The 25550-nt window shown below is 41.1% G+C and overlaps 1 protein-coding gene across 1 annotated transcript in view; it reads left to right on the top strand.

Annotated features, from left to right (window-relative positions):
• The window catches only part of CRIM1 (cysteine rich transmembrane BMP regulator 1), a 208434-nt gene that overhangs the window by 139108 nt on the left and 43776 nt on the right, over positions 1-25550 (top strand). The window contains exons 8-11 of the mRNA XM_068966792.1: positions 12075-12203; positions 21071-21227; positions 23869-23990; positions 24483-24692. Coding sequence (XP_068822893.1) covers positions 12075-12203; positions 21071-21227; positions 23869-23990; positions 24483-24692 — 618 coding nt within the window. The remainder of the gene's footprint in view (positions 1-12074; positions 12204-21070; positions 21228-23868; positions 23991-24482; positions 24693-25550) is intronic.

Genomic DNA, 25550 nt, shown 5'->3' with positions numbered 1-25550 from the left:
GGGTAGAGATGGTGAGCTACCCAGTGAACTGTTTATAGAGACCCTATTGAAGTATTTGCTGTGTCTGTCTGATTGTTGAGGATAAAATATCTGCTGCAGTATTGCTATAAAATAGCAAGGCAGACGAAAGGAATGAAGCTGTCTGTCAAAGAGCATCCCTTGCCCACTGATGGATCTCCTGTCACAGGTGGTTGCTGAGGTGACAGGGAGCTGGATCACACCCACCTGTCACCCTCTCCGTTTGAGACTCCTGACATGCTCACTCTCCATCATTGTGCAGACTGGGGCAGCTGTTACCAGGGGGCTTGGCAACATCAGATCTTGATCGAGGGGTCATGACCATCAGTTTGATCCAAGTTTGATATGAGATAGGCAATAAGGAACCATTAGTACTTTTTTGAAAGTTATTAGAAACATGAGAAGATAGTAATGCATTGCACATTATACCTTTTTCAGTTTGATTTGAATTATTAGCAGTTTGACCAAATTTTCACTTGCCGTGTATATTTACAAGATGCCTATTTACCAATCAAGTGAATTTTATTTTCATATCTAAGAGATTAGCTGGATTTAACACACTTGCCTGAAACAGGGCCCAGTTAAGGGGTTCAGACCAACATTGGAGACCACAGAATTTAACATTTGCTGTGAGTCAAAAATAAGATTCGATTCAAATAAAAAACTGAATGCTTTTTCTTTGCAGCCTCATGAACCAAGACTAAGAATCCCCAAGAACCTTCTAAGACCAACAGGGGGACCCTGAGAGTCATGTAGTGCTCTGGGTTTGATTTTTCACCTTGGCTGCTGAGCGATAAGTCTGTGAGCCACCTCCCCAGCCAGGCAGGACCTCACAACATGTGCTCAGGACCTCATCCCTGGCTGCAGTGCCTTCATTCTACTTAAAAGTTACCTTGGTCTTCGTTTTCTCGCTTTAATTACGTATACATATATGATATGGGTTTCCCTGGTGGCTTAGTGGTAAAGAACCTGCCTGCCAATGCAAGAGACGTGGTTTGATCCCTGGGTCAGAAAGATTCCCTGGAGAGGGAAATGGAAACCCACTCCAGTATTCTTGCCTGAGGAATCCCATGGACAGAGGAGCCTGGAGGGCTATAGTCCATAGGGTCACAAAAGAGTCTGACACAACATAGCAATTAAACTGTGATCTGTGATGTAATTTGAGGCTGCCTTGGGTCTGCTTTGGGATCCAGCAGAGTAGATTTAATGCTGGTTTGTGTGCTTGGTGCCCACCATCGCCTATGCCCACACCTTGCACTATGGTCCTGCCACCCATAGTTTGGATATCTGTAGGAAGACACGAAACAGTATTCTCTTTTACCTTAATTGGAAAGTTATATGTGTTAGTCGCTCAGTCATGTCCAACTCTGTGACACCGTGGACTGTAGCCCACCAGACTTCTCTGTCCATGGAATTCTCCAGGCAAGAATACTGGAGTGGGTAGCCATCCCCTTCTCTAGGGGATCGTCCCAACTAAGAGATCGAACCCGGGTCTCCTGCATTGCAGGCAGATTCTCCATCATCTGAGCCGCCAGGGAAGCCCCACATTGGAAAGCTATTGCCCTGAAAATCAGCTTACATTTAAAGCAATTCAGGGATGTCTATTTTATTAGTGAAACTAAAAAAATATTCAGAGATAATAAACTGTCAGCTGGGGCTAGCCTCAGGCCTTGCATGTTAAGAAAGGACAGCAAACTTAGATCTTTCAAAACTATGACTCTCGTGCTTTTTGGGAACCAAGTTTTAAAAGATTCCAGGGAGATTTTAGGCCATAGGAATTCAATAGGGGTGTTCCACATTGCTGTGACAGACACTGAGAACATTATTATTTGAAACATAACTCCCCCCCCAACTATTATTAAGAAAGTACTGGTTGAATTATCTCTTAATATTGAAATATTTCATATCACTGACTTACTGAAACTAAAATTTGCTGATTAAAGACATCTTTTAGAGTTGGGACTTCCATACCCTCTTTCAACTTGAGAATGGCAGGACTACTGGCAAAGCTGTACCAAAACAGTATACATTGTCCTCTGATGAATTTGCTCTCATCCCCGAAGATCCAGCAAGGCCCCCATCATGAGAGAGGAAGTGTGGGGTCAGCCAGGCACACAGGAGCATTGTTTCAGCTCACACTGGATAAGCTGATTATGAAGAGACTCCTCTTCTCTTCGAGACACCATGGACACAGTCAAAAGTTGAAACAATGATGTTCAGACTGCAGCTCAGCAAATGTGAAAGGCGCCAGTGGCCGGTCACTAACACGCTCCAAAGCTTACCAGACCATATGAAAGGATGTCATGGACCCACCCACGACCCAGATGCTTTTCATGTTATCAGTGGAGATAGAAATGATGCTTAAGTTACAATAGACAGTGTTCAGAATGCCAAGCCAGTTGTCAGACCATTTATCAGCTGAACATTTGAGGCCTGCAAAAGGGCTCGTAGTTCATCTACTGAGCCATCATCTGAGACCATTTCTGACTCTGAGCCGGCTGGATAGTCATTACAACAATAATTATAGCAACAGGTAATATTTTTGTCACCCTTTGAGTTTACAGAATAGTCCCCTCTTTACGATCTTACTGGGGTCTTATAATGATCTTGTGAGGTAGAAATAGGGGAAATTCCTACTTTATAGAAGTCCAGAGAGGTTCATCATCACATGTAAGATAATGAATGAACACAGACTCACACTGAGCCTTCTAACCCCAAGCCCATGTCTTTGGCATTGCTTCCCTCGAGACCCAGATTGTAAGGACGGAGAAGATGAGGAAAAGAAGTCAGTGGACATGAAAGTACTTGATTGTCATGGCTCAGATTCAAAACCTTTTTGCTCCTGGCTCCATTCTCATTGCTGAGACCCAGTTGCTGTTATTTTGACCTTTTGTGACCTACCTTTGATCTGGGTTCTCTTCCTGAACCTCCGTCTTGAATTTTGACCTCACCTTTAGACCTCTTAGAAAGCCTGCTCCCCCAAGTAGGTTCCTGCCTCTCCCATTTGGGGAAGCAGCTTTCCCCACCCCCTGCAAGCACTGAGTTGTCTCCCCAGATGTCTTTATCCTCGTGCTTGCCACGGGCCCAGCCTCATTCACACCTGCCAGGCTGAAGGTCCTGGGCAGTGATGCTCAAGTCTCCACTGAGTGTGCCCAGCACCAAGATACTATCCTCAACACTTGTGCATCCTGACCTGCCCGTTTCCCTTATCTCCCTCTAATTCCTGCCCAGCTATGCTTAATCAGGAGGCAGATTGGCTGAGCCTTCAGCACGAGCGCCCGTCCTTCATGCAGGATGAAATGAGCCGCGGAGTTGAGCGAGTGCCCAGCTATTTTTGAGACTATGTTAATAACACTTTATTCATTTGGCACCATCAAGGAATGAAGTCATCACAGAGCGAATTCCCCAGATGAGTGAAATTTGGGGTGTCAAGTTTTATGTTCAGCATTTTGAAGGCAGGCCTTCTACAGTGCTCCCTGTACTATTGGGCCTTGTTAGGTCAAAGGTGCAGATCATAATTTAAGCATTTCATAGGCTTAAATACTCACAGGCTTAAGATGCTTAAGATACTCATAGGCTGAGTATCTCGTTTGGGACTGTTCGGGTTTGGGGATGTGCGTTTAGTTTTCATTGTTATTAGTGTGTTGGGTTGACAGCAGACTTCTGTTCTAGCTTGCTGCTTCACTGGAGCTCATTTATTGAGTATCTACTATGTGCAAGGTATCCTGCCACGATGAGGATCCTGATACAAAAGTTAGGAAATGAGAGATTCGGCCGGTAGAGGACAGTATTGAATAGGGCTGTTTCTCAGAACATGTGTCCCGACTTTTTCAGTTGTCAGATGTCTTTTTGTCCTCTTTGTTCATTGATTAAGCACTCCAGTGGACCAAGCACTGTGTTAAATGCTGAAGTTGTAAACACTGAATAAACCATTGCCCCTAATGGCAAGATCCTTCCCCCCTGGACCTCAGCTATTTCCCAGAGGATTGGGGTGAGATACCAGAATTCTGACCCATCTGACATCCCCTCCCAGCTCAATATAGCTATTAAAATGTACAGACACACATATACACATGAACTTATAAATATGGTATATTTTTTTCCAGTTAAAACTTACCAAGATATAGTCTCCATGAAAATTAACAGTAAAAATATATATAAGGATAAAATATAAGACAAGTATAAAAGATTATTCTTGGAATCCTGGAATCCAATCATTTTGTGAGCTCTCTCAAGCTGAATTCCTAGAAAAAGATATCCCACTTTTCAATTAGAGGTTTTTTTTTTTTTACTTTTTTTTTCTTGTGGTCTTTTAATAATCACATAATCATAGTACTGTCTTTTCCTATTAAATGTGAGATTGGTAAAGGAAGAAAAACATGACTGACAGCCAAGATTCCTTGGAAAAAGAATACAGAGTTAATAAATAGGCCTAAAGTAAATATAATGCTTCCCTATCTGCCCATAAAATAATACAAGTCTTGGGAACATTTTCACACCATTCATTTTTAAAATAAAGAAACTGCTCTGAGATAAGTACTTTAGAAATTACAAGGATGTAGGTGTTGTTATGAGAAATATATACAAAGGAAAAAAAGGATAACTAAATGTGTGGTGGCTGAAAGAATTTGAAAACTCCCAACTGTAGGAGATTTTTTTCCATGACTTAATGAGACTTTCTTAAATACACACTCATACCCCATGGAAATTCCCACTTCCAGATTAGGGAATTTTTGTACCCTCAGTTTTTTGGCTTTTTTTTTCTTTCATCATCTATATTAATAGAGTTTTCCCCTCTAACTTCATTTGGAAATATTTCATCTTTATTATACCTCTTCCCAGGCTGCAATTATGTTAACAATTTGCTGATTTATTTGAATGGTTTTCTGACTAGTTATGGTCACATTTGAAAAGCAACTGTGGTAACAGAATGACATATGACGACACAGTAAAACAGATTAGCTGTTGTAAACAGCTCCTTCGGTTCTGACTTGGCCAGCTTTATCTCCAGTTTTATGATCCCAGACAGGCTACCAGTAATTGGTGGACTATAAGGAGGACTGATATATATGGCCGTATAAACCAAGTGAAGCTTTGGAATTTTCCCATTTATTAGATGTTCACATGGCTTAACCAAGTCCAGCCACCACCACCACCCCCACCGCACCCCGGCAAAAAACCTTAAGGAAGAAAATGCCTGAATTAGGTCTGAAAAGACAACATCATTAGTCATCTTTGTCTCCCACAATCAAATAAGCAGGCTTTTGTATTGATATGGAAGATCTCCATAAGGTAGGCAAATCATTAGTAAATCCTGAGAGTAGAAGTAATGAGACAGATAAGAATTAGCTTTGTTTATTTTATCACTTCTATATGAAAGTTTTTTAACTCAAGAAATATAGGAACATATCTGCCACAGAGAACTACCTTACCTATAGTGAGATTTTTCCCAGGAAGACTTTTCTTGGTATGTGTCTGTCTGTGTATGTGTGTGTGCACTTGTATGGATTTGTAGGAATCTAGGATGCTAGTAATTGGAGAAGGAAATGGCAGTCCACTCCAGTATTCTTGCCTGGAGAATCCCAGGGACAGGGGAGCCTGGTGGGCTGCCGTCTGTGGGGTCGCACAGAGTCGGACACGACTGAAGCGACTTAGCAGCAGCAGCAGGATGCTGGTAGGCAGCTGCTACCCATGCCAGGCCTTCCAGACCTGCCACTCACTCGGAGCACACCTCAGGGAGGGATCAGCACACCTGGAGACAGTTGGGATCTGGAGCCTGAGCTAACTTTTATCCTCCTGAGAGAGTCAGTGCTGCAGACAGTCCTAAGCATGCTGGCTCTGTATGCTTTACATGAGTGTATTTTTCCAGGGTCACCCACCCATCCTCAAGAGCTACTAATGGGCTGTCAGCCTTCCCAGGGTTGCTAATCAGAAAGAGTGCTTCCCACATTTCTCAATGGAGATAATTAGTATTATTTGCAAGATAAACAGCTCGTAGTAATCAAGGTAATGAGAAGAACCTTGTGTTTATTCAAAACCAGGCGCTAGGTAGAGTAACACAGTTTAGACACAAAGTTAAAAAGAATCTATGAACATTTTCACTTAAGCTATATCTATGTGAAATTTAAAGACCAGTGATTATATACATTGTTCCAGAAGCAAATTCACATTATTGTTGCACATTTTTAATTAACTGGTAGTCAAAATACATTCCCTTTTGTTCTGTTGTCATTCTAAACATGTTGAACTATCCAATATGATGATGATAAGACTGATATTAAAACTTTAAATCAAGACCTTAAAAGGTTGGATTGGAGTTTCAACTTAATTCCCTTTCCTCTTTTTGGAAATTTTTCCTTAAAATAAGCAAGTAAGTTTAGAGCTTAGATTTGCTTAACACATTTATGCCTCCTGAATAGTGGAATGTATGTTACTTTCTGGGTCTAGTGCTGTGGCCTTGGAGTTTAAAATAATGATTTTATGTCAACTTTATACCCTTAAACAAATTCATTGCAATCATAGTGCCTTAATATCCTTATTGAGTATATTAAATTGCTTTTAGGAAATACCTGAACTTCAGTGCAGAATATTGGTGGCGTTCTTCAGAAGCTCAGTGTCTGTGGCTAAGTCTTGAAAAATGTGTTTATTTTCCTGGAAATGTTTTTACTGATAAGAGGTTTGTTGGACTTCCTAGAATATGAAGGAAATTTTAATAATCTATAAAATGAAGAACTGATATGTGTTTGCTTATGTTACTGCATGCTATAATAACTTTTTTTCCCAGAATTTTGTTTTCTGAGACTTGGGATAAGAATTGGTAGCTGAACATATGCACTCCTGACACAGTCCCAACAGTTCTTGTGAAAAATAGCTCTTCTGGACAGTGTTAGGTATAGGTACCTAGAAAGTCTTTAAAAATCATTCAGGAAAAGGACAGGTCGAGGAAATTAGAGATTCCCACTCAGATGCAAGGTAGGAAACAGCAAATGGATACAGACATAACGAACACCCATTTTTGTTCTTTATTGCTTCTAGGCTCAGAAAATATTTCTAGAGTTCTTCTCCACAAAGAAGCGGTTCCAGGGTTCCCTTTAGAAATAGTTGTAGCCAAAGACAATGAATTCCTGCTGTTTCAAGCCTTCTTCCTTTGGAGGACTTTAAGGTATTTCTTTAATTCCTCAGCTGATTCAATACAAGATGAGATGGAATTTCAGGGTGATCCTGTAAGCAGTACTTGATTGAATTTCCTCTTGCCAGATCCATCTTTGTGCAAGCATTTTCCCATTCTCCTAAATAAGGAGATCCAAGAGCATTTCTCGCCTCTGAAAGAGGCCCACTAAAGACATCTCTGCCCAACCAATTTAAAGGAACACCATTTTATTTGCTTCACACAACAGGCAGATGCATTAATGTCTCCAAAAGTCTTAGTCTTTGTTCAACTGATACCCTCCAAGGACACAGCATCACCATCATCCTTCTAGAAAGGCATCTGCTCTCTGGCATTTCATGTCAGTATTTTACCCCCATGGTTGGATGGCATCATTGACTCAATGGACATGAGTTTAAGCAAACTCGGGGAAATGGTGAAGAACAGGGAAGCCTGGCGTGCTGCAGTCTGTGGGGTCGCAAAGAGTCGGACAGGACTGAGTGACTAAACAACAACAACGACCGTCTAAGAGCACAGAAAGATAGGATTTAAATAAGAATCATCTGGTCTTCAAGCCACGCCGCATCCAGATATTTTCCATATTCAGAGCACTGTTTCATAGACTAAAGAAAGAGTGTTGTATGCTTAGTCACGCAATTGTGTCTCACTCTTTGCAACCCCATGGACTGCAGCCCTCCAGGTTCCTCTGTCCATGGGGATTCCCCAGGCAAGAATACTGGAGTGAGTAGCCTATCCCTTCTCCAGGATATCAAACAGGGATCGAACCAGGGTCTCCTGCATTGCAGGCGGATTCTTTACCCACTGAGCTACCCGGGAAATAACAATTCCCAATACACAAGTTTCAGATGCTCTAACAAGCCCAACAGATGTTTCCTCAAACTCCTTTGTTTACTTGGATTAGAAACAATCATACCATGATAACATGATTCTAGATTCTTCAAACTTACCTCTTCCCCCACCAAGAACTTCCTCGTATCGAAACTATACAGAAAGTCTAACCAGCTCTTGGTTATTCTCTAAGGACTGTACATGTTTCAGATGTTGATTTGAAATACTCTAGTTCAGGATGGTATCAAATATGTCTCACTTCAGAGTTCATTATGCAGAATAAGAAATTGGGTTTCAGTAGCTTCGTAGCACCTCATTCTCAAAACACTAACCCTGATGTTAGTAATAAGACCATTTCTGAGATTACATATTACTATACTGGACTGAAAGCAGACTCAGTTTCATTTATGATAATGTCAGCGTTCTGCTGGACAATTTGTAGTTACATGTTTCTGTTGTAATATTGTTCTTATGGAATTCTGAAATAGAGATGGCCTCTCGTGGTGGGAAGCAGCACTAGATTGCTGAGAGAATGCTGAAAGGGACTAGATCGTAATGTTTGAATTTAGATAAAATGTTAGGAGACAGCTAGTTACCTGTATGTATCTAATGAAAGAGTTAGTCACTCAGTCATGTTCAACTCTGCCTGTAAGGCTCCTCTGTCCATGGAATTCTCCAGGCAAGAATACTGGAATGGTTAGCCATTCTCTTCTCCAGGGCATCTTCCCGACCTAGGGATTGAACCCCAGTCTCCCACATTGCAGGTAAATTCTTTACCATTTGAGCCACCAGGGAACCGGGCATGTGTGTGTGTGTGTGTTACAAATCAGCAGTTACTCCAGTGACAAAGGACAGCAGCAGTAAGTACCCCAAAAATGTGCACCTCCACCCTCATAAGGTTTTGATATTTGTTCCACTTTGTATTTGAAAACAAAAACAGTAATTATTTGTTTAATGTAATAAAATGAAATGACTAGTGTTAAAATGGTTCTTAAAAATAATTTAGACATCTGTCTTTATTTAACATATCACAGTGAGTATTGTGTTCAGCCTAATCTGTTGAGGGGCAGTTGAATAGTTTTAGAGTAAATAAGTTCTGTTGAATAAGTGCTTTGTTGAGTTTTTCTGTTTTAATAGTAAATGTTGAGGGAGTCAGAATTTGAGAGTTCTGTGCTTCACAGTTTCTTCCTTCTGATGAACATCACTGATGAATGGGGAAATATTAATTTTAGAGGCACAAAGTTGTGTTTTGCTTCTTTACATTCTGCCACATTGTCAAAACCTGGAAGACACTCAGTGGACTTATTTTGCCTAAAATATTTACAATGCAACATTGTTGAACCAGCACCTACTTAAACAGCCCTTCTATGCTTTTTTTTTTTTTTTTTTCCATTTGGTAAACTGAGCTGAAGTTGTTATCCTGAATGTTATAGGGAGGCATGTTGAATGTATTTCCTGTACTGGAGAAATGTGTGCTTGATATACACCTGAGACCTGACTACCTAGCAGATACAGCCATTGGATAAAGTGTGGGAGTGTTTGAGTCAGCGTTGTGGTTCTGACCCTCAATGCCGTGGTTTTTTGTTTTTTTGTTTTTTTTCTTTTACTTTCTAGCCACAGATCACAGTCCTCATCTCATCCATGAGTCAGGACATGTACCAAAAATAAGATGCACATCACCAATGATACACATGTACGTCACCATTTTTCTTAACAAATTCCTGAAACTCATTGAAAGTAGAATCCCATACTGCCCAGGGATTATTCTCTATTTCCAGTGTCAGTGTCATCTGCCCAGGTATATATTTTTCCATCATACACTTTCTGAAGGCAGAAGTTTCTCATAAACTTAAATATCAGTAAAGAATACAAGCTTTGGGTCTGTGTGGATGTGCCCAAGACATTTCTTTACCCATAAGCCATTCACTAGACAAAGAGTTAGAAGCCACCCCTGATTCTTAACTCTCTGGAATGTAGACCTAACTCCTCTTTCGATGGGATTATCTGTGATATGGTTTACTCAGATGTGATCCTGGTCCCCTGCTCTATCTTATATTTGTGGTTAGAATAATTTTGACAAAACCTCAGCAGTCTTATGGCTAAAGGCTGATATAGAGTTATCTTGGATGGTTAGGAAGAGTAGTGATAAAGGAAAGCCTGTAGGTTTAAAAACTGAAGACGTGGGACTTCCCTGGTGGTCCAGTGGTTAAGAAATCTGTGTTCCTCGTGCAGGGGCACAGGTTCGATCCCTAGTCATGGAACTAAGGTCACCACATGCTATGAGGGGTGACATAGATAGATAGAGCAACTGGTCAACAATGTTTACAGTAAATTTTAAGACGAAAGGAAAGCAATACTACTGTATTTAATCCACTACTTCTTAAAACTTGCCTGAAAATTAAACCACTTTTTGATATTTATATTTATATGTCAAAACAGATACTTTAAGTCATTGAAGACAATTCGAAAATTTACAGCAGCGGAAATTATATAAAAATTTCAGAGAGATGTTCTTCAACTGTGCTGTAATAAAAATAGAGAATGTGCTACACCGTCTTCGTATGTTTTTTTGCTGGGAGAATGCTGATGAAAGCATCTCTTTAATAAAGTCCGAGTTGTTCACCACCTGTGAAGAGTTGAATCACTGGCCTCTTTTAGCAGATGGATAAAAACGTAGAACTCTTGATCTTAGCAGTGGCAGCTAAAACACTTATTTTTGGTCTCTCTTCCATGGTAACTGGAGATGAAACTTGAGAAGACAGTGTGGACTAATGGATAGACTGTTGGACAGGAGGTCAGGAACCTCTGTTCTGTTCTATTCACAGCCTGCTACTGGGTTGCTATGTAAACTTAGATAAGCCACTTACCCTCTCTGCACCTCATATTTTCCATTTGTGAAAACATAGGGTAGAGATATTCTGTATTTAGCACTTCCCAAAGATATTGTGAAAACTAGCTTACTCTGAAGAAGTTCATAGCATCTTTGGGTTGAAAAGAGGCCACGTAAATATGTCATTGTCCCTGTTCCCTTGGACGGCACTCCTGCTATGGACTGAGTTTGTATAAGCTGTCCACTGTCAGTCACTGCCAAACAGGTACCCTTGTAAGGTGCTTTGTATCACACAGAAGCTGAGCGTGTGACCCTACAGCCAGAACACCTGGATTTGAATCTGGGATCCACCACTTACTAACTCCATGACCTTGGGCAAGTCAGGATGCTAGATTTCCTCATCAGTTAAAATGGTAACATCCGTCTCATTGGACTGTGATCTAAAATGCGAAAGCATTTATGAAGAGCACCTTGGACATTATGAGAATATCTAATACACTGTATATATAAGTGTGAGATTACTGTTATCACCCAGAGCAATTCTTCATTATTAACACAGTAGGGAAAGTCAAGATCGCCTCTGGCCCTGTTTTTTTCTGTGCATCTCATCCCAGGATGGTTGTTCTCTCTTCCTCCGGAATGTGTGTCTCACTCCCACTCCCATAAGCCCTGGGCCCTGAGTATAAGCTCCCATAGCTGATGTTATCTACTCTGTCATCTATAATAATTGAGAGTGTGTCACATAACAGATCAAAGAAATCCAGATGTTTTAAAGTCTCAGAAACATCTCTGATTTAGTAACTTGAAAAAAAAAAACACCTCAAATAGATATCAGAAGTATTGCAAAATGGAGAGCAAGATAATTGACTCGCTGTGTCCTGATGATTATTTTTAAAAACTCAGAAAACATCAGGAGGAGATAGAAGAACAGTTAAAAGTTTAAATTCATTTTAACCTTTCTTACCTGCTTTCTATAGAAGGTACCCAATGTATAAATTGCTCAAACATAAAGAATTAGAGGGTCAGATTTTCAAAAATCTAAATAAAAATATTTCTTTTTCAGGGGTTAACAACATTATGAAGGTATAAAAGTTTAGGATCTGATGAAAATTATTGATTAGTTTTTTTTCCTGTAATGTACCATAGTATGGGATTTCAAAGATTGAATAGCTTTTAAGAGGTAATCATATGTTTCATTGATTTTTTTTTTCTCTCTCTCTCTGTTATTAGAACCAACCTACATCACAATTGATCCACCTGCATGTGGGGAGTTATCAAACTGTACCCTGACAGAGAAGGACTGCATTTATGGTTTCAAACTCGATCACAATGGTTGTCGAACCTGTCAGTGCAAGAACAGTGAGTACATGGAACACTGTGTTTTTTCAGAGCCTAATATGATATTGTCAAAGCACATTATGTGATTGAATATCCTTTTCATTCCTGTTCATGTCATTGCCTTAGCAACCTGAAAGAGGGGAAAAAAGTGTACTTAATGTAAACACACAGTCAGTTGCAGAAAAAGAGCTGCCCTTTATTCTGCTTTTCGCCTTCATTTCATTATGCATCAGGATACTCCTTATTGTCCAGCTGCTTCGTAGGTGCAGCCTTGGGAGCTCTGGGGCACATGATTCCAAACACTCCGGACGCTCTCAGTACCACCCTTGTCTGGGTCATCCAGTGACAGGGAGGTCACTCACACAGAAGTGTCACATTCCACACGTGGACACCATAATCTTTAGAGTGCACTCCCCTTTGTTGACCCCAATTCTTCTCCATGTAGATTCCAATCATGTCTCCACTATGATCTCTGAAATAAGATAGGGTATATTGCATTTCTTCCTGGAGGAAAAAAAAAAAAATGCCCTTCATGTTTAAAACGATTTTGAATTCCTGTAAATCTTCTACCAGAATAAACATTTTTAGTTGTTCTCCAGGTGACACAGTTTCTAGAATTCTGTTGGGTCTTTCCATCTTTTGATACACTTAAAAATATGTCATGGTTTTGTTTTTTTTTTTTTTTTTAAGGAAGTTCTACTGGACAGTGCTAACTAAAACAACCTGAAATCATTTATAGTGGCTCCATAATATCTTATTGCTATATATCATTATAGTATCATGATTACTTAAGTATTCCTATATCACTATATTTCTTTTTTTTTTTAGGATTTGTTTGTTTTTTACTTTTTATTTTTTTATTTTTATTTTTACTTTATTTTGCTTTACAATACTGTATTTGTTTTGCCCTACAATGACATGAATCCACCACGGGTATACATGAGTTCCCAATCCTGAACCCCCCTCCCACCTCCTACCCCATATCATCTCTCCGGATCATCCCCATGCACCAGCCCCAAGCCTCCTGTATCCTGTATTGAACATAGACTGGTGATTCATTTCTTACCTGATAGTATACATATTTCAGTGCCATTCTCCCAAATCATCCCACCCTCTCCCTCTCCCACAGAGTCCAAAAGTCCATTCTCTACATCTGTGTCTCTTTTGCTGTCTCTCATACAGGGTTATCATTACTATCTTTCTAAATTCCATATATATGTGTTAGTATACTGTATTGGTGGTTTTCTTTCTGGCTTACTTCACTCTGTATAATAGGCTCCAGTTAAATGTATGGCCTGGAAACAAACAGAATATTCCAGAATTTGGTCTGATCACTGCCCTGCTGTTGTGTGGTTGTTGTTAGCTCTTTGGATTATACACTATCAGCTAACACTGAGTTTATAAGGATCTAGAACCAGTTGGTGCTTTTTGCATTAGCTGCTATTAGGTGGTTCTCGTCTGTTCTGTACTTGGATATTTGATTTTTTTTTTTTTTAATGAGACAAATGCAGGGTTGGATTGAACAAGAAATTACCCTGAGCATTTTCAACCATTTGTGAGCTAGTTGGGATATTTGCGAATCTTGATGATATGACTTCATACTTTATCTGTGTCTCTCAGTTCAGTTTAGTTTAGTCGCTTAGTCGCTCTTGGCAACCCCATGAATCGCAGCACGCCAGGCCTCCAGGCCTCCCTGTTCATCACCATCTCCCGGAGTTCACTCAGACTCACGTCCATCGAGTCCATGATGCCATCTGTGTCTCTCAGTTTATATTAAATGAGCATAACTTACATGTCCTCATCTAAATCACTGCCCTAAAATAAATTCATTCTATTTGCAACATTTCTTTGCTGGAAACCCTACTTTAAACATGACGAAGTTGGTAGAGTATGGATTGTTTTTCACAAACTTATACTGCCTTGTGGCTCAGCTGGTAAAGAATCCACCTGCAATGTGGGAGACCTGGGTTTGATCCCTGGGTTGGGAAGATACCCTGGAGAAGGGAACGGCTACCCACTTCAGTATTCTGGCCAGGAGAATTCCTTGGACTGTATAGTCCATGGGGTCGCAAAGAGTTGGACTGAGCAACTTTCACTTTCACCATACTGCTTCCTGGTAGTCATTGGTTTCTTTCCTAAATGTCTCAAAGTCCCATGTTTAAACATTCATTCTGCAGAATTTTCAGTTGTCAATGTCAAGCTTAGTTTCTGTAGCACTAGAATCCTTTGTCCCTTTTGAATCGACATTTGGCCTCTTTTAGTTTTCTGAAATCTCTTTTCTCTCTGATGTCTCTAAATATGGTCTGCTGCTGCTAAGTCGCTTCAGTCGTGTCCGACTGTGCAGTCCCATAGACGGCAACCCACCAGGCTCCACCGTCCCTGGGATTCTCCAGGCAGAACACTGGAGTGGGTTACCATTTCCTTCTCCAATGCATGAAGTGAAAAGTGAAAGTGAAGTTGCTCAATCGTGCCCGACTCTTAGTGACCCCATGGACTGCAGCCTACCAGGCTCCTCCATCCATGGGATTTTCCAGGCAAGAGTACTGGAGTGGGTTGCCATTGCCTTCTCCCCAATATGGACAGTGCTTCTATAATCGGCAGGTTCTCTGTGAGCCTCTAGGTATAATTACCCTAGGCACAGAGAGTTGGAATCAGTTAATGTAGAGAGATGATCACCTTCTGATTTATCAGTTTTCTTGGACTCTGTATTCCTCTTCTCCTTAATTGTCCAACACTTTTTTTGGTAAGGATATTTTTGATGAAGACAGATACTCAGTAGAAGTTGCATAATTCAGTTTTCTCAGTTACTTGTTACCATCATACTGTCTGCCAGATGGAGTTATGCTGCAAGGGAGATTATCAGACTACCGTGATGATGGTTGTTCCTACCTTTAAATTTGCCATAAGCCTCCACCAGTCAGGGACTGTCTGCCTTCCTACACTTGTTTCTGTTCAGAGGAGGGCAGGTCCCTGTTATACACCTGTCTGCCTTTTATATCTCCCTTTGGAAGGCCAGGTTCACTAGGCAGCTGCTTTGGCAGCAGTATCTGTTGGCTTAAATGGTCAGCTTGGGTTTTTTGACCCCAAGATAATTGTAATTGTGATTGTATCACAAAGAGTTTGTATTTTAATCCTTCTCTTGTATCTCTTGAGCTATACAGCCATTTTGATCATGGGAGCATACCTAATATTTTTCCCTGAACTTTTTGAAGTCTAAAAATTTATGTATCATTGTGCCTAATCACCCCACCCACAGTCTTCACCTGGGCTTTGGTGTTGTGAACTTGTGGCCACATGGACACACTTACATAAGAACCCAGCCGATTCACAGTGAGCCCTTTGCAAGTTAAATCCAAAGAAGCAATTTCCCTCGGTTGTCAGTGGAGCCAGTCAAAAACATCTGACTGGCTTTTGCAAGTTGAGACTATCAGGAGAATTCTGCTCTGCCTGGCTTTGTCAGAGGAACAGCCCTGCGCCTTCATTTCATTAACACATAGGAGGAAATAAGTACAGGAGACCGTTGCATTTTGTGCCAACTGGAATTGGTCATTTTGTCTGTATCAAACAAGCAAAAGTACACGGAAGGTACATGACAAAGCCATACAGCCTTCCTGCTGTCATCCCCTGCCAGTAGCAATCTTGACACCTTTTGATAGGTGAGTCACATTAAACCAAACTGCCACATCCTCGGTTGTCAGATTCTTGTGATTGTATGGACTCAGCTCCCCACCAAGCCTCTGGCATCAGGCTGACTTGTCTCTGGGTGATTGGATAGATTGCTTTATTTCCCAGAGCCTCTATGTCTGCATCTATAAAGGGCAGGTAATAATACCAAATTAATGGGTTATTTTAAGGACAACTAATTAATGAATGCAAAGCCAGATTTAGTACCTGACATACGGTAATTGTTTACTCTGCACAATAGCTGTTTTACGACGTGCTGTTCTGAGTCAGCTGGAGCTGGCTGACGTGGAAAGCCCCCAGCTTCCCCTCCTCTGTTCCGACACCAGCCTGCCTCAGGTTCTGCCTGTCCTCTGAGGGCACACGTGCAAACAGCTTTCCTTTCGCCTTTTCATTTAACCCTCAAATATTCTGTCTCTTTCACCTGGCTTTAGAAAAGTGAAGGTCCCTTGTACTGAAGGATGGCTAAATATGTTCTTTCGCCCATTGCAGCTACATGTTAAGTATGGGTCTCTCCTTTACATTATTTTTCTGCATCCCACTGAAGTCTGTTTCACTTGCTTTGGTCCTAACCATCTATATGCAAGTTTTCCCTGAGGAGTTAGACTATATGTATAGACCACTGGGGTCAAGATTTCTTTCCTAAAATTAAGACCAGCACCAAAGGACTGTTTCTCCTCTGTGGCTGGTTTGTTGTTGGCTGGTTCATTCCTTTCATTCATGTAGCATTTATTGAGTGCCTACTGTATGCCAAACACTAGGAGTACGAAAAAGATAAAAATGCCTCTTATCCCTGGTATTGGTAATGTGTTGGTAATACTGGTTATACGATATTAGGTTGTAATGCTATTACATTATAGTCAAGGATATCATAGATAGTCACTGAAGATTGAAATCAAAACCCAGTAGAAACACGTCCTTAAAAAGAACATGGAGGGACTTCCTGGTAGTCCAGTGAACCTTTCAATGCAGGGGGTTGCAGGTTCAATCCCTGGTCAGGGAGCTGAGATCCCAAATGCCCCAGGGTCAAAAAATGAAAAGATAAAACAGAAGCAATATTGTAACAAAGTCAATAAGGACTTCAAAAATGGTTCACATCAAAAAAAAAAAAATCTTTAAAAATAACCTGAAAGGTATATGACAAAGAATGATTTTATTTGAACATGTTGTAACTTTGCTTGTTTAACCTGTAACAAATAACGTTTCTTATAACTCTGTCAAGCAAAGTAATGCATCAGGGGCATACAGACAATTTAAACAGTCCCTGACTCATTTTTTCAAAGACATATTTAGAATAAAGAAAAGAAACATGGTGGAAAATGTTTAAGAATGCTCACTAGAAAGAGAAGTCAAAATCAAAATCATTTGGATAAGCTACTAAAAATAACTTTATTGATACCAAGCTGTTAGTAGCATTAGTTTAACCAAAATGTTTGCCGTCATATATTATGCACTTCCGCTTACTATAGGTACTGTATATAGTAAATGACATCCATATGAATTAAATGGTGTCGATCTTTTAGCATCTTATTTACATTTTAAAATCAAGCGGATTTCATCAAATTATTTGTAACTTCTCTTCCAGTTTTCAACATTCTGTAATTCTAGGGATTAATAATGCTTTTAGCTAGAAACTAATGCAGACATAGAAAACTAAATGGTAGCGGGAAGAGAAAAAGCTTTCATAGTTTTCATGAAATAAATATCTGAAGCAAACATCTAAAGAAGCTTGCAGCATCAAATGCACAGAGGCAGGCTCCTGTTTTCATGTCACTGTTACTCTGAACAAACACTTACCAAGGGCAAAATTGGGACCACTGTTTGCAGGGTTACACTTCTTTATTTAACAGCCTGGGGAACTTTGCGGTATCCGTAGCTGCTCACAGACGGGTGGGAGCTGCCAGAGCCCCAGCGCGTGAAGTTCTGCGGAGAGAAGCACAGCGTAGCTCTAGGGGCGCCGTCACACTGTTCTGTGTGCAGCCCCTATGGTGCTCCCTTAAAGCAAAGTACAAACCGTGCTCCCCACAGCTGGGGCCACGTTGTACCCCTGGGAGCAAAAGCATCTTTTTTTCTCCCAAATAAACAAAGTTTACTGCATAGCTGCTGTCAACCAGCCATATCATATAGGCTCTGTAGTTTGCCATTATTTATCACTTCTCTTCAATGGGACTTTTCCCCTCTGGATTGGAAGGCATTTTTGGATCACAATGAAGTCATACCATTGAAAAATTATAAAGGCTTCCCTGGTGGCTCAGACAGTAAAAGCATCTGCCTACAATGTGGGAGACCCTGGGTTCAATCGCTGGGTCAGGAAGATCCCCTGGAGAAGGAAATGGCAACCCACTCCAGTACTCTTGCCTGGAAAATTCCATGGATGGAGGAGCCTGGTGGGCTATAGTCCATGGTGTCACAAAGAGTCAGACATGACTGAGCAACTTCACTTCCACCATTCTTTCTACTGAAGTTTTTGAAACAAACCTATAAACCCTACCCATCTATAAATAAGATATTTCTAATGTATCTGTTCTACTCTTCTTGTAAAATGTTTGCCTTAAAGTTATTCTTCTCTGAAGAAAAGTTCATAATTGATACATAGATCTAGGAATACTTTGAAATCTTTAATGTTCCCTATTTCTTTTTTTTTTTTTTTCCTATTTCCGAGTTAGATGATATTTGGAGACATTGAGCAAGTTCCAGTATCATTAAAGTTTTTTTATACTAAGTTTTTTCATCCCATTTTCTATGAGCCTGTCAGTCTTGATGAGAGTGGAGGAGTAAATAGCAAGAATTTTGATGGGTTCAGTCCCTTAGCAAGTACTTGAGTGCTCACTCCATGCTGAACACCATGATAGCACCTTCCTTTCTTCTGGGGAGGGAAATGAGATAGCAGGCTGATGAGCTGTCCCAAGTCAGGGCACCACAGTGGCAACCTGCTCAAGAAGTCACAGCCAGTCTGAAGACAACGAATGTCCTGTATTTTTGTTTAAACTTAGCAGCCTTTGCTTGAAGTTCCCTTCTACTACAAAGCTGAGGTAAAGACAAACTTAGTTTCTTTCAAAATTTTTAAGCTTAGTGATGCAACAGCTTTTAAGGATGAAAGCCCATTCTACTGAGTTGGCCAGAAAGTGTGTTCAGGTCTTTCCGGTTAAACCTGAACAAATATTTTGGCCAACCCAATAAATTTAAGATCTATGGGAAAACTCCTTGTCCTTACAGGATCACCAGAAAAATGAAAGCACAGAGGTGCTCAGGCTCAGAGTTTCAAGGAATTCAGTCCCCAGGGATGTTCTCAGGGTGTTTCTAATTCATGGATTTCCCAACATAATGTACTTGATGTCAAGACTTAAAATTTCTGCAATTAAAAAAAAATGAATTCACAACTTAGATCTTGGTGTCAGAGAGAGAAGTGTAGCTATGAAGGTCTTCTTCCTCCTTCATCATCCCTATAATAATGGAGAAGCAATGATGACCTTTCAAGTCATATAATTATAAAATTTTAAATGAGCCATTTAGAATGTTGCTTTTAAGGATGCAAATTAGTAATCAGTTGCTTCACTGTGTGATACAGACCCATGAGGTTACATTAAATATGTGTAATGAAAGGTTTATGATGATGACAAACTAGAAAATTATACCATAAGTCACATTATCCTTTTTAAAAGATAGCATATTAAATATCAAGTGTTGCCAGCTAAGATTCACAGAAGATGCTATCTTAAAATATTTATGTAAAACATGAACCCATTTCACCTATTTAATTGTAGTTAAGGTTTAAATCTGGGGGCTTCCCTGGTGGCTCAGTGGTAAAGAATCTGCCTGCAATGCAGGAGACCCAGGTTCAATCCCTGAGTTGGGAATATCCCCTGGAGGAGGGCGTGGCAACCCACTCTATTTCTCTTGCTTAGAGAGTCCCATGGACAGAGGAGCCTGGCGGGCTGCAGTCCATAGGGTCACACGAGTCAGACACGACTGAAGCAACTAAGCAGCAGCAAGGATTAAATTTAGATTAAAAGATTTGTGTGTGGAAGGGACATGGGTTCTATTTTTCCCAGTAACGTGTACATTATTTACAACGTGGATGCTCAAAGGATATCCACATAAATGCATTTATCCAACAAAAGTAGTCTCTGGTTCCCGTTTTACCAGTCCACACAGAACACTGATTAAACATTGCCACACTTTCGCCATCAGCATATCTGCTTCTTCAAATTTGATTATCTTTCAAATTCTTCATTTAATTTAGACAAATCTCAACTTTGTTTAGTTACATCACTAAGCATGCTTTTCTTATTTACCGTAACATTTTTATCACTTATGTTACTCTTGTAATCCCTGTGTCATACCTTTTAAATTTCTTTAGATTTCCCTTAAGCTAATAGCAGTTTCTTGTGCCACCCACCATTTCATCTTCCCTCTTTTCCCCTCTTCTACAATAAGTTATGACTGACTCAGAGGACAGTTAACCATCACTCCAGGTTCTGCCAACAGGGGAGAGTTTGAACATTTCAAATAGTGGATAAACATTAATCTAGATATTTCTTTGGCACATACATTTTTTGTCAGTTAGCCAAGTATATCTAAATAGCTGAATATTTTTCAGCAATGGGGAAAAAGTATCTAGTTGAAACACTGATTATTTCACTTTGTATTAGTTATTAGAAATATACCTCTTGAAGGTAAGCAGTCCTTTATGCTCCATACAGTACACAGTGTTATGCAGTAACATCTGAAACTCATAACAGTAAACGTGTGAATGTGCTTCTCATCGGCACACAGTAGGAGCAAAATGCATAATGAAATTTGAGGTGTAAGCTTCCAGTTCTCACATTTGAATAATAAATAGTCATCAGTGGTTTGAAGTGACCAGGAAGAACCGATTTCATGAGAAAGCACACTCCGTTTTATCCACATCTTAAATAGTAATTGTCAGCCTGCTCTTAGGCCCTAGACTGGAGTAACGTCAGAAACTGTTTTTCAGAGTTGAACTTTATTCTGTATATGAGTACCAAAACGTGAAGTTACATTCCGATAACCACGATAAACATGAAGTGGCACCATCTGTCGTTTTTAACCATTGCTGATGCTGTGGTAGAACTGAGAACTTCACATCTGTGGAAGACTGGAAGGGGAGGGGAGGCGTTGAGGCGTCGGATGTGCTCTGGCCCCTTCATCTTTGGAGGAAACGTGCTGTCCGTGTGTCTCCACAGGGGAGGAGCTCTGCACCGGCCTCAAGCGAGGCTGCACCTTGAACTGCGCCTTCGGCTTCCTGACCGACGCCCATGGCTGTGAGACCTGTCAGTGCCGCCCGCGCCCCAGGAAGTGCAGACCCACGGTCTGCGAAAAGCATTGTCCGTTCGGATACCTGTACGTATTTCTCAGTCGGAAGAGCTCTTCTCACTTGTCTGTAACTTGACGAAGTGCGTTATGTATTTTTGGAGGCTGTTCTTGGGTGTTTGTGAGCAAATCAGCGATGTACTGAAGTCCAAAGAGTCTATGCTTGTTTTGTTAGAGGAATCAGAAAGTGGGGAGAGGAGGTATGTCCAAGGATAGGAATCAGGTTTTACTCTTCTTGGAAGACAGGCCAGAGCCTTGTTTTGACACTGCCCTTTGGGCCTGTTGGGTGAAATCTCCTCATAGGCAGGGCCTTTGGGCACTGCCAAAGGGAGTGGACCTGTCGTGAGGTCCCGGAGATGTAAGCCCTTCAGCTTTGCACAGCTGTCCCAGCAACTGTTTTGTGATAACCTGTTTAATCCATACGTTAGGATGAATCAGTAGCTCTCAAGCTGCTGATTTGCAATATGGAGCATCCTTACCTGCCTCCCTACCTTACCTTGATGCTTCTCTACAGTTTACACTATGCTTTTTTTTCAGTAGCAGTAGATTCTATGAATTTCCTTGGAGATAAGAATTATGACTTATATTTTAAAATATTCTTGATTGACTCAAACCCCATGAACACTCAGATTATTCTTGGGGGAAAATAGATAGTTCACATTTGTTACTTTACTGTCTGTCTTAGCATCTCCTTCTGCATGTGTCAAATTGGTTCCTTAAAAATAGCCTTTCAGAGTTTTTCTTTCTCATTCCTGCCTTGGTTCCTTCCATTTTAGTCTCTCTCCCTTTCCAATATGATATGTTTATATAATGCTGGTAGTATAAGGGACTTGGAGCCATCATCTCTTACCCAGTACCTAAATGGCATTGTTTTTATTCTTTCCCCTGGAAATTCATGTTTAACAGGGAGAGGGGAACCTTAATTTTAATTGGATAATTAAGTTGGAGACATTATTCTTTAAAATTCCCCAGTTAACTAATAAATCATCAGTATTCTTAATCCTAAAATATGAATGCAATACTAATAAAAGTAGAGTTATTTCTTAGCTTAATTGCTAATGTAGAATAAAGGATTGTTATCATAATAGTACCTACAACCTTTTGCTACAGCATTATAACAGTTCAGAACCCAGGCTGCCCTCAAGTCCAAACTTCATTTTGGAGAGGAATCTCTTAGAGGATTGTAGATTCCACTTGGTATTCCTGTCATTAAACACATTCAAGGAGGACCAAGTTGAGTGCTGTAGGCAAATGAATGGCTAGCACGTGTGTTTCAAGGACAGCCTCTGAAGGAGAAATCTTGGCCAGACACCACATGGGAGTATTAGGTTAATGCTCCTGTACACCTGCTGAGTGGATCATTACTGTGTTTATGCAGCAAATGTTTACACGAGGGAGGGGGGTGGAGAGAAGGAATGGAAGGGTGAATAAATGAGTGTGCAAACAAATCCATTAAAGACTTGTTAAGGCTCAAAAATGGCACAGTCCATGACATGAGTATGAACCATTCATTTCATTCATTGTTTTCATTATATTGACGTAAATATGTAAACCCTGGTGTTAGTTCTCATTTCACTTAGCAGATTGTAGTTTGTCACTTGCGCAGTCATATACCAACGTTTCCCACAGGGCTGTCTTCTTTTAGAATCTCTTAATTTGTCCAACATAAGAAAAAACAGGGTTCATTTATTTATTTGTTTTTAGTTGAGCACCACTGTTGCCACTTAGGGCTCCCTGGGATGAAACCTGAACGCAGCTAGACTTAACTCCTCCTCCTCTGTGCCCAGGAAGCCCAGCTAGGGCAAAGCGTATGGAGGAGATGTTAAGTCTAAGAGAGGACCTGGAGCTGCAGATAGTGAACAGAAGGAAGAGGAGAGCAGATGAATGCCTTTTGTAAGAGAAGATCATTCTCCTTTTAGAGAAAACAAGGAATCGTTGCTAAGAATTTTTTGGTTCACTTGAACCATGGTGATATTTTAATAAGCACATATTTATTTAATATCATCTTCCTGATCAGCACAAAATTTAGGCACTCTAGTTTATTAAAGGGAAAAAAAAATATTCATCCAGCCATTTTCCTTTATTCTCTGTGCTTCAGTCATGCCCCATAGGTGGAGCATTTTTCAATTTGTATTCTTTACTGATTAATGAAATAATTATTGGACATTGACTGTAGAACTTCTCAGATGTTTCATTCTTCATCATGTCTGTGTGTCCTTTAGCTCTCCGTCTGTCAACTACGAGATTCTATAGATATCTCAAAAAAATGTTTACTGGTATCTGAAATTTCTTAAGAGAAGAAAGGAAGGCAGTGGCCCTAACAAAAGGAGGACTTCTGCCTTTAATGCTGGCCTACAACATTGACCAGCCATATGTCCTTCACCTTCTTATTCATGGAGTTCCACATTCATCTCTTTTTGTACTTGGTACCTCTTTTCCTAATCAAGTCAACAGTCATGTCATTGAGATTCTGATAGTCATATCCTAGAGACACTCAGTGCTTGGGCAATTCTAACCCTAGGCCATGAGTGGATGGTGGTCATGGCCCCAGGGAGCTAATTACGCATCCCTCCAGGGGGTCGTGAGAGAAGAAGGTCAAGTCACTCTGCTTCTTGGACGTCATTTGAGACTTTAGGATTTTCTGACCTCTGACAAAATTTTAATCACCCAGGAAGAATAAGCATGGCTGTGACATCTGTCGCTGCAAGAAATGCCCAGAGCTCCGGTGCAGTAAGATCTGCTCCCTGGGTTTCCAGAAGGACAGTCACGGCTGTCTCATCTGCAAGTGCAGAGGTAAGTGCCAGAGCGTGTCCTTTCCCCAGAAACCAGGAAGAAGACAGCCTGTCAGGGAAACAGTTTCACTAGTCATTGTCTGCTCTGACAACACCATCACTCTCTAGGGAACCATCTCTTGCAACTCCGCGGACTGTAGCCCCCACTGCCCACCCCACTTGGTTGTAGAAAATCCCATGGATAGAGGAGCCTGGCGGGACAGGCTGAGTTGGACAGGCTGAGCACATAAGAGAATGTAGAATGAAAGGAGGAAAATTCAGTCATAAGCCTTCCAGTAGGAGAGACGCGGATTTGTAAGGGGTTTTTTCTCCCATTTTTCAAAGTTGAGGGCGTATTTACATGAATTATTTTCATGATCCTTTCCCGTATCACAAGCTGTGCTATGTAGACGGGATGTTTCGGTGACTGGGTAGCGTTGCCTGTAGAGACACTGCGGGCTGTTTCTCCTGTGCAGTAGTTGCTTCTTTACCAGGCTGCCTTCTGTCTGTCCAGAGGTCTCTGCCTCCGCCGGGCCACCCGTCCTGTCAGGCACATGTCTGTCCATGGATGGCCACCATCATAAAAATGAGGAGAGCTGGCATGATGGGTGTCGGGAATGCTACTGTCACAGCGGACGGGAGATGTGCGCTCTGATCACCTGCCCTGTGCCTGCCTGTGGCAACCCCACCATCCACCCGGGACGGTGCTGCCCGTCATGCTCAGGTAAAGGCTGGCTGATGTCGTTCGCTCCCTAAGCAAGCGACTTCCACCTCCTGGGGCCTCATCACCTCTCTTAACTCTGGGGGGAGTGCAGGGGACGACCCCTGGAACACATTTCAACTCTCTGGTTTTCATCAGCAGTAGCCACAAGCATCAACAGGGCATGATAGATGATTAGCCAGAAACCACTAGACTATTCTAGAGCTCTAAAAGCACTCCCCTAAATTTTGAAGGTTTGAACTCCGTTTTACTGATTGGTCCTTGAACTCCATTTGTATAAAGGTTTGTGGGCTTCAGTTCAGTTCAGTTGCTCAGTCGTGTCCGACTCTTTGCGACCCCATGAATCGCAGCACGCCAGGGCTCCCTCCCCATCACCGACTCCTGGAGTTCACTCAGATTCACGTCCATCGAGTCAGTGATGCCATCCAGCCATCTTGTCCTCTGTTGTCCCCTTCTCTTCCTGCCCCCAATCCCTCCCAGCATCAGACATTTTTCCAGTGAGTCAACTCTTCTCATGAGGTGGCCAAAGTACTGGAGTTGCAGCTTTAGCATCATTCCTTCCAAAGAAATCCCAGGACTGATCTCCTTCAGAATGGACTGGTTGGATCTCCTTGCAGTCCAAGGGACTCTCAAGAGTCTTCTCCAGCACCACAGTTCAAAAGCATCAATTCTTCGGCGTTCAGCCTTCTTCACAGTCCAACTCTCACATCCATACATGACCACAGGAAAAACCATAGCCTTGACTAGACTGACCTTAGTTGGCAAAGTAATGTCTCTGCTTTTGAATATGCTATCTAGGTTGGTCATAACTTTTCTTCCAAGGAGTAAGCGTCTTTTAATTTCATGGCTGCAGTCACCATC

This window comes from Capricornis sumatraensis, chromosome 1 (assembly GCF_032405125.1).
Source record: "Capricornis sumatraensis isolate serow.1 chromosome 1, serow.2, whole genome shotgun sequence".
Lineage (NCBI taxonomy): Eukaryota > Metazoa > Chordata > Mammalia > Artiodactyla > Bovidae > Capricornis > Capricornis sumatraensis.
Note: the sequence above shows the minus strand (reverse complement) of the source record. Positions and strands in the feature narration are given on the sequence as shown.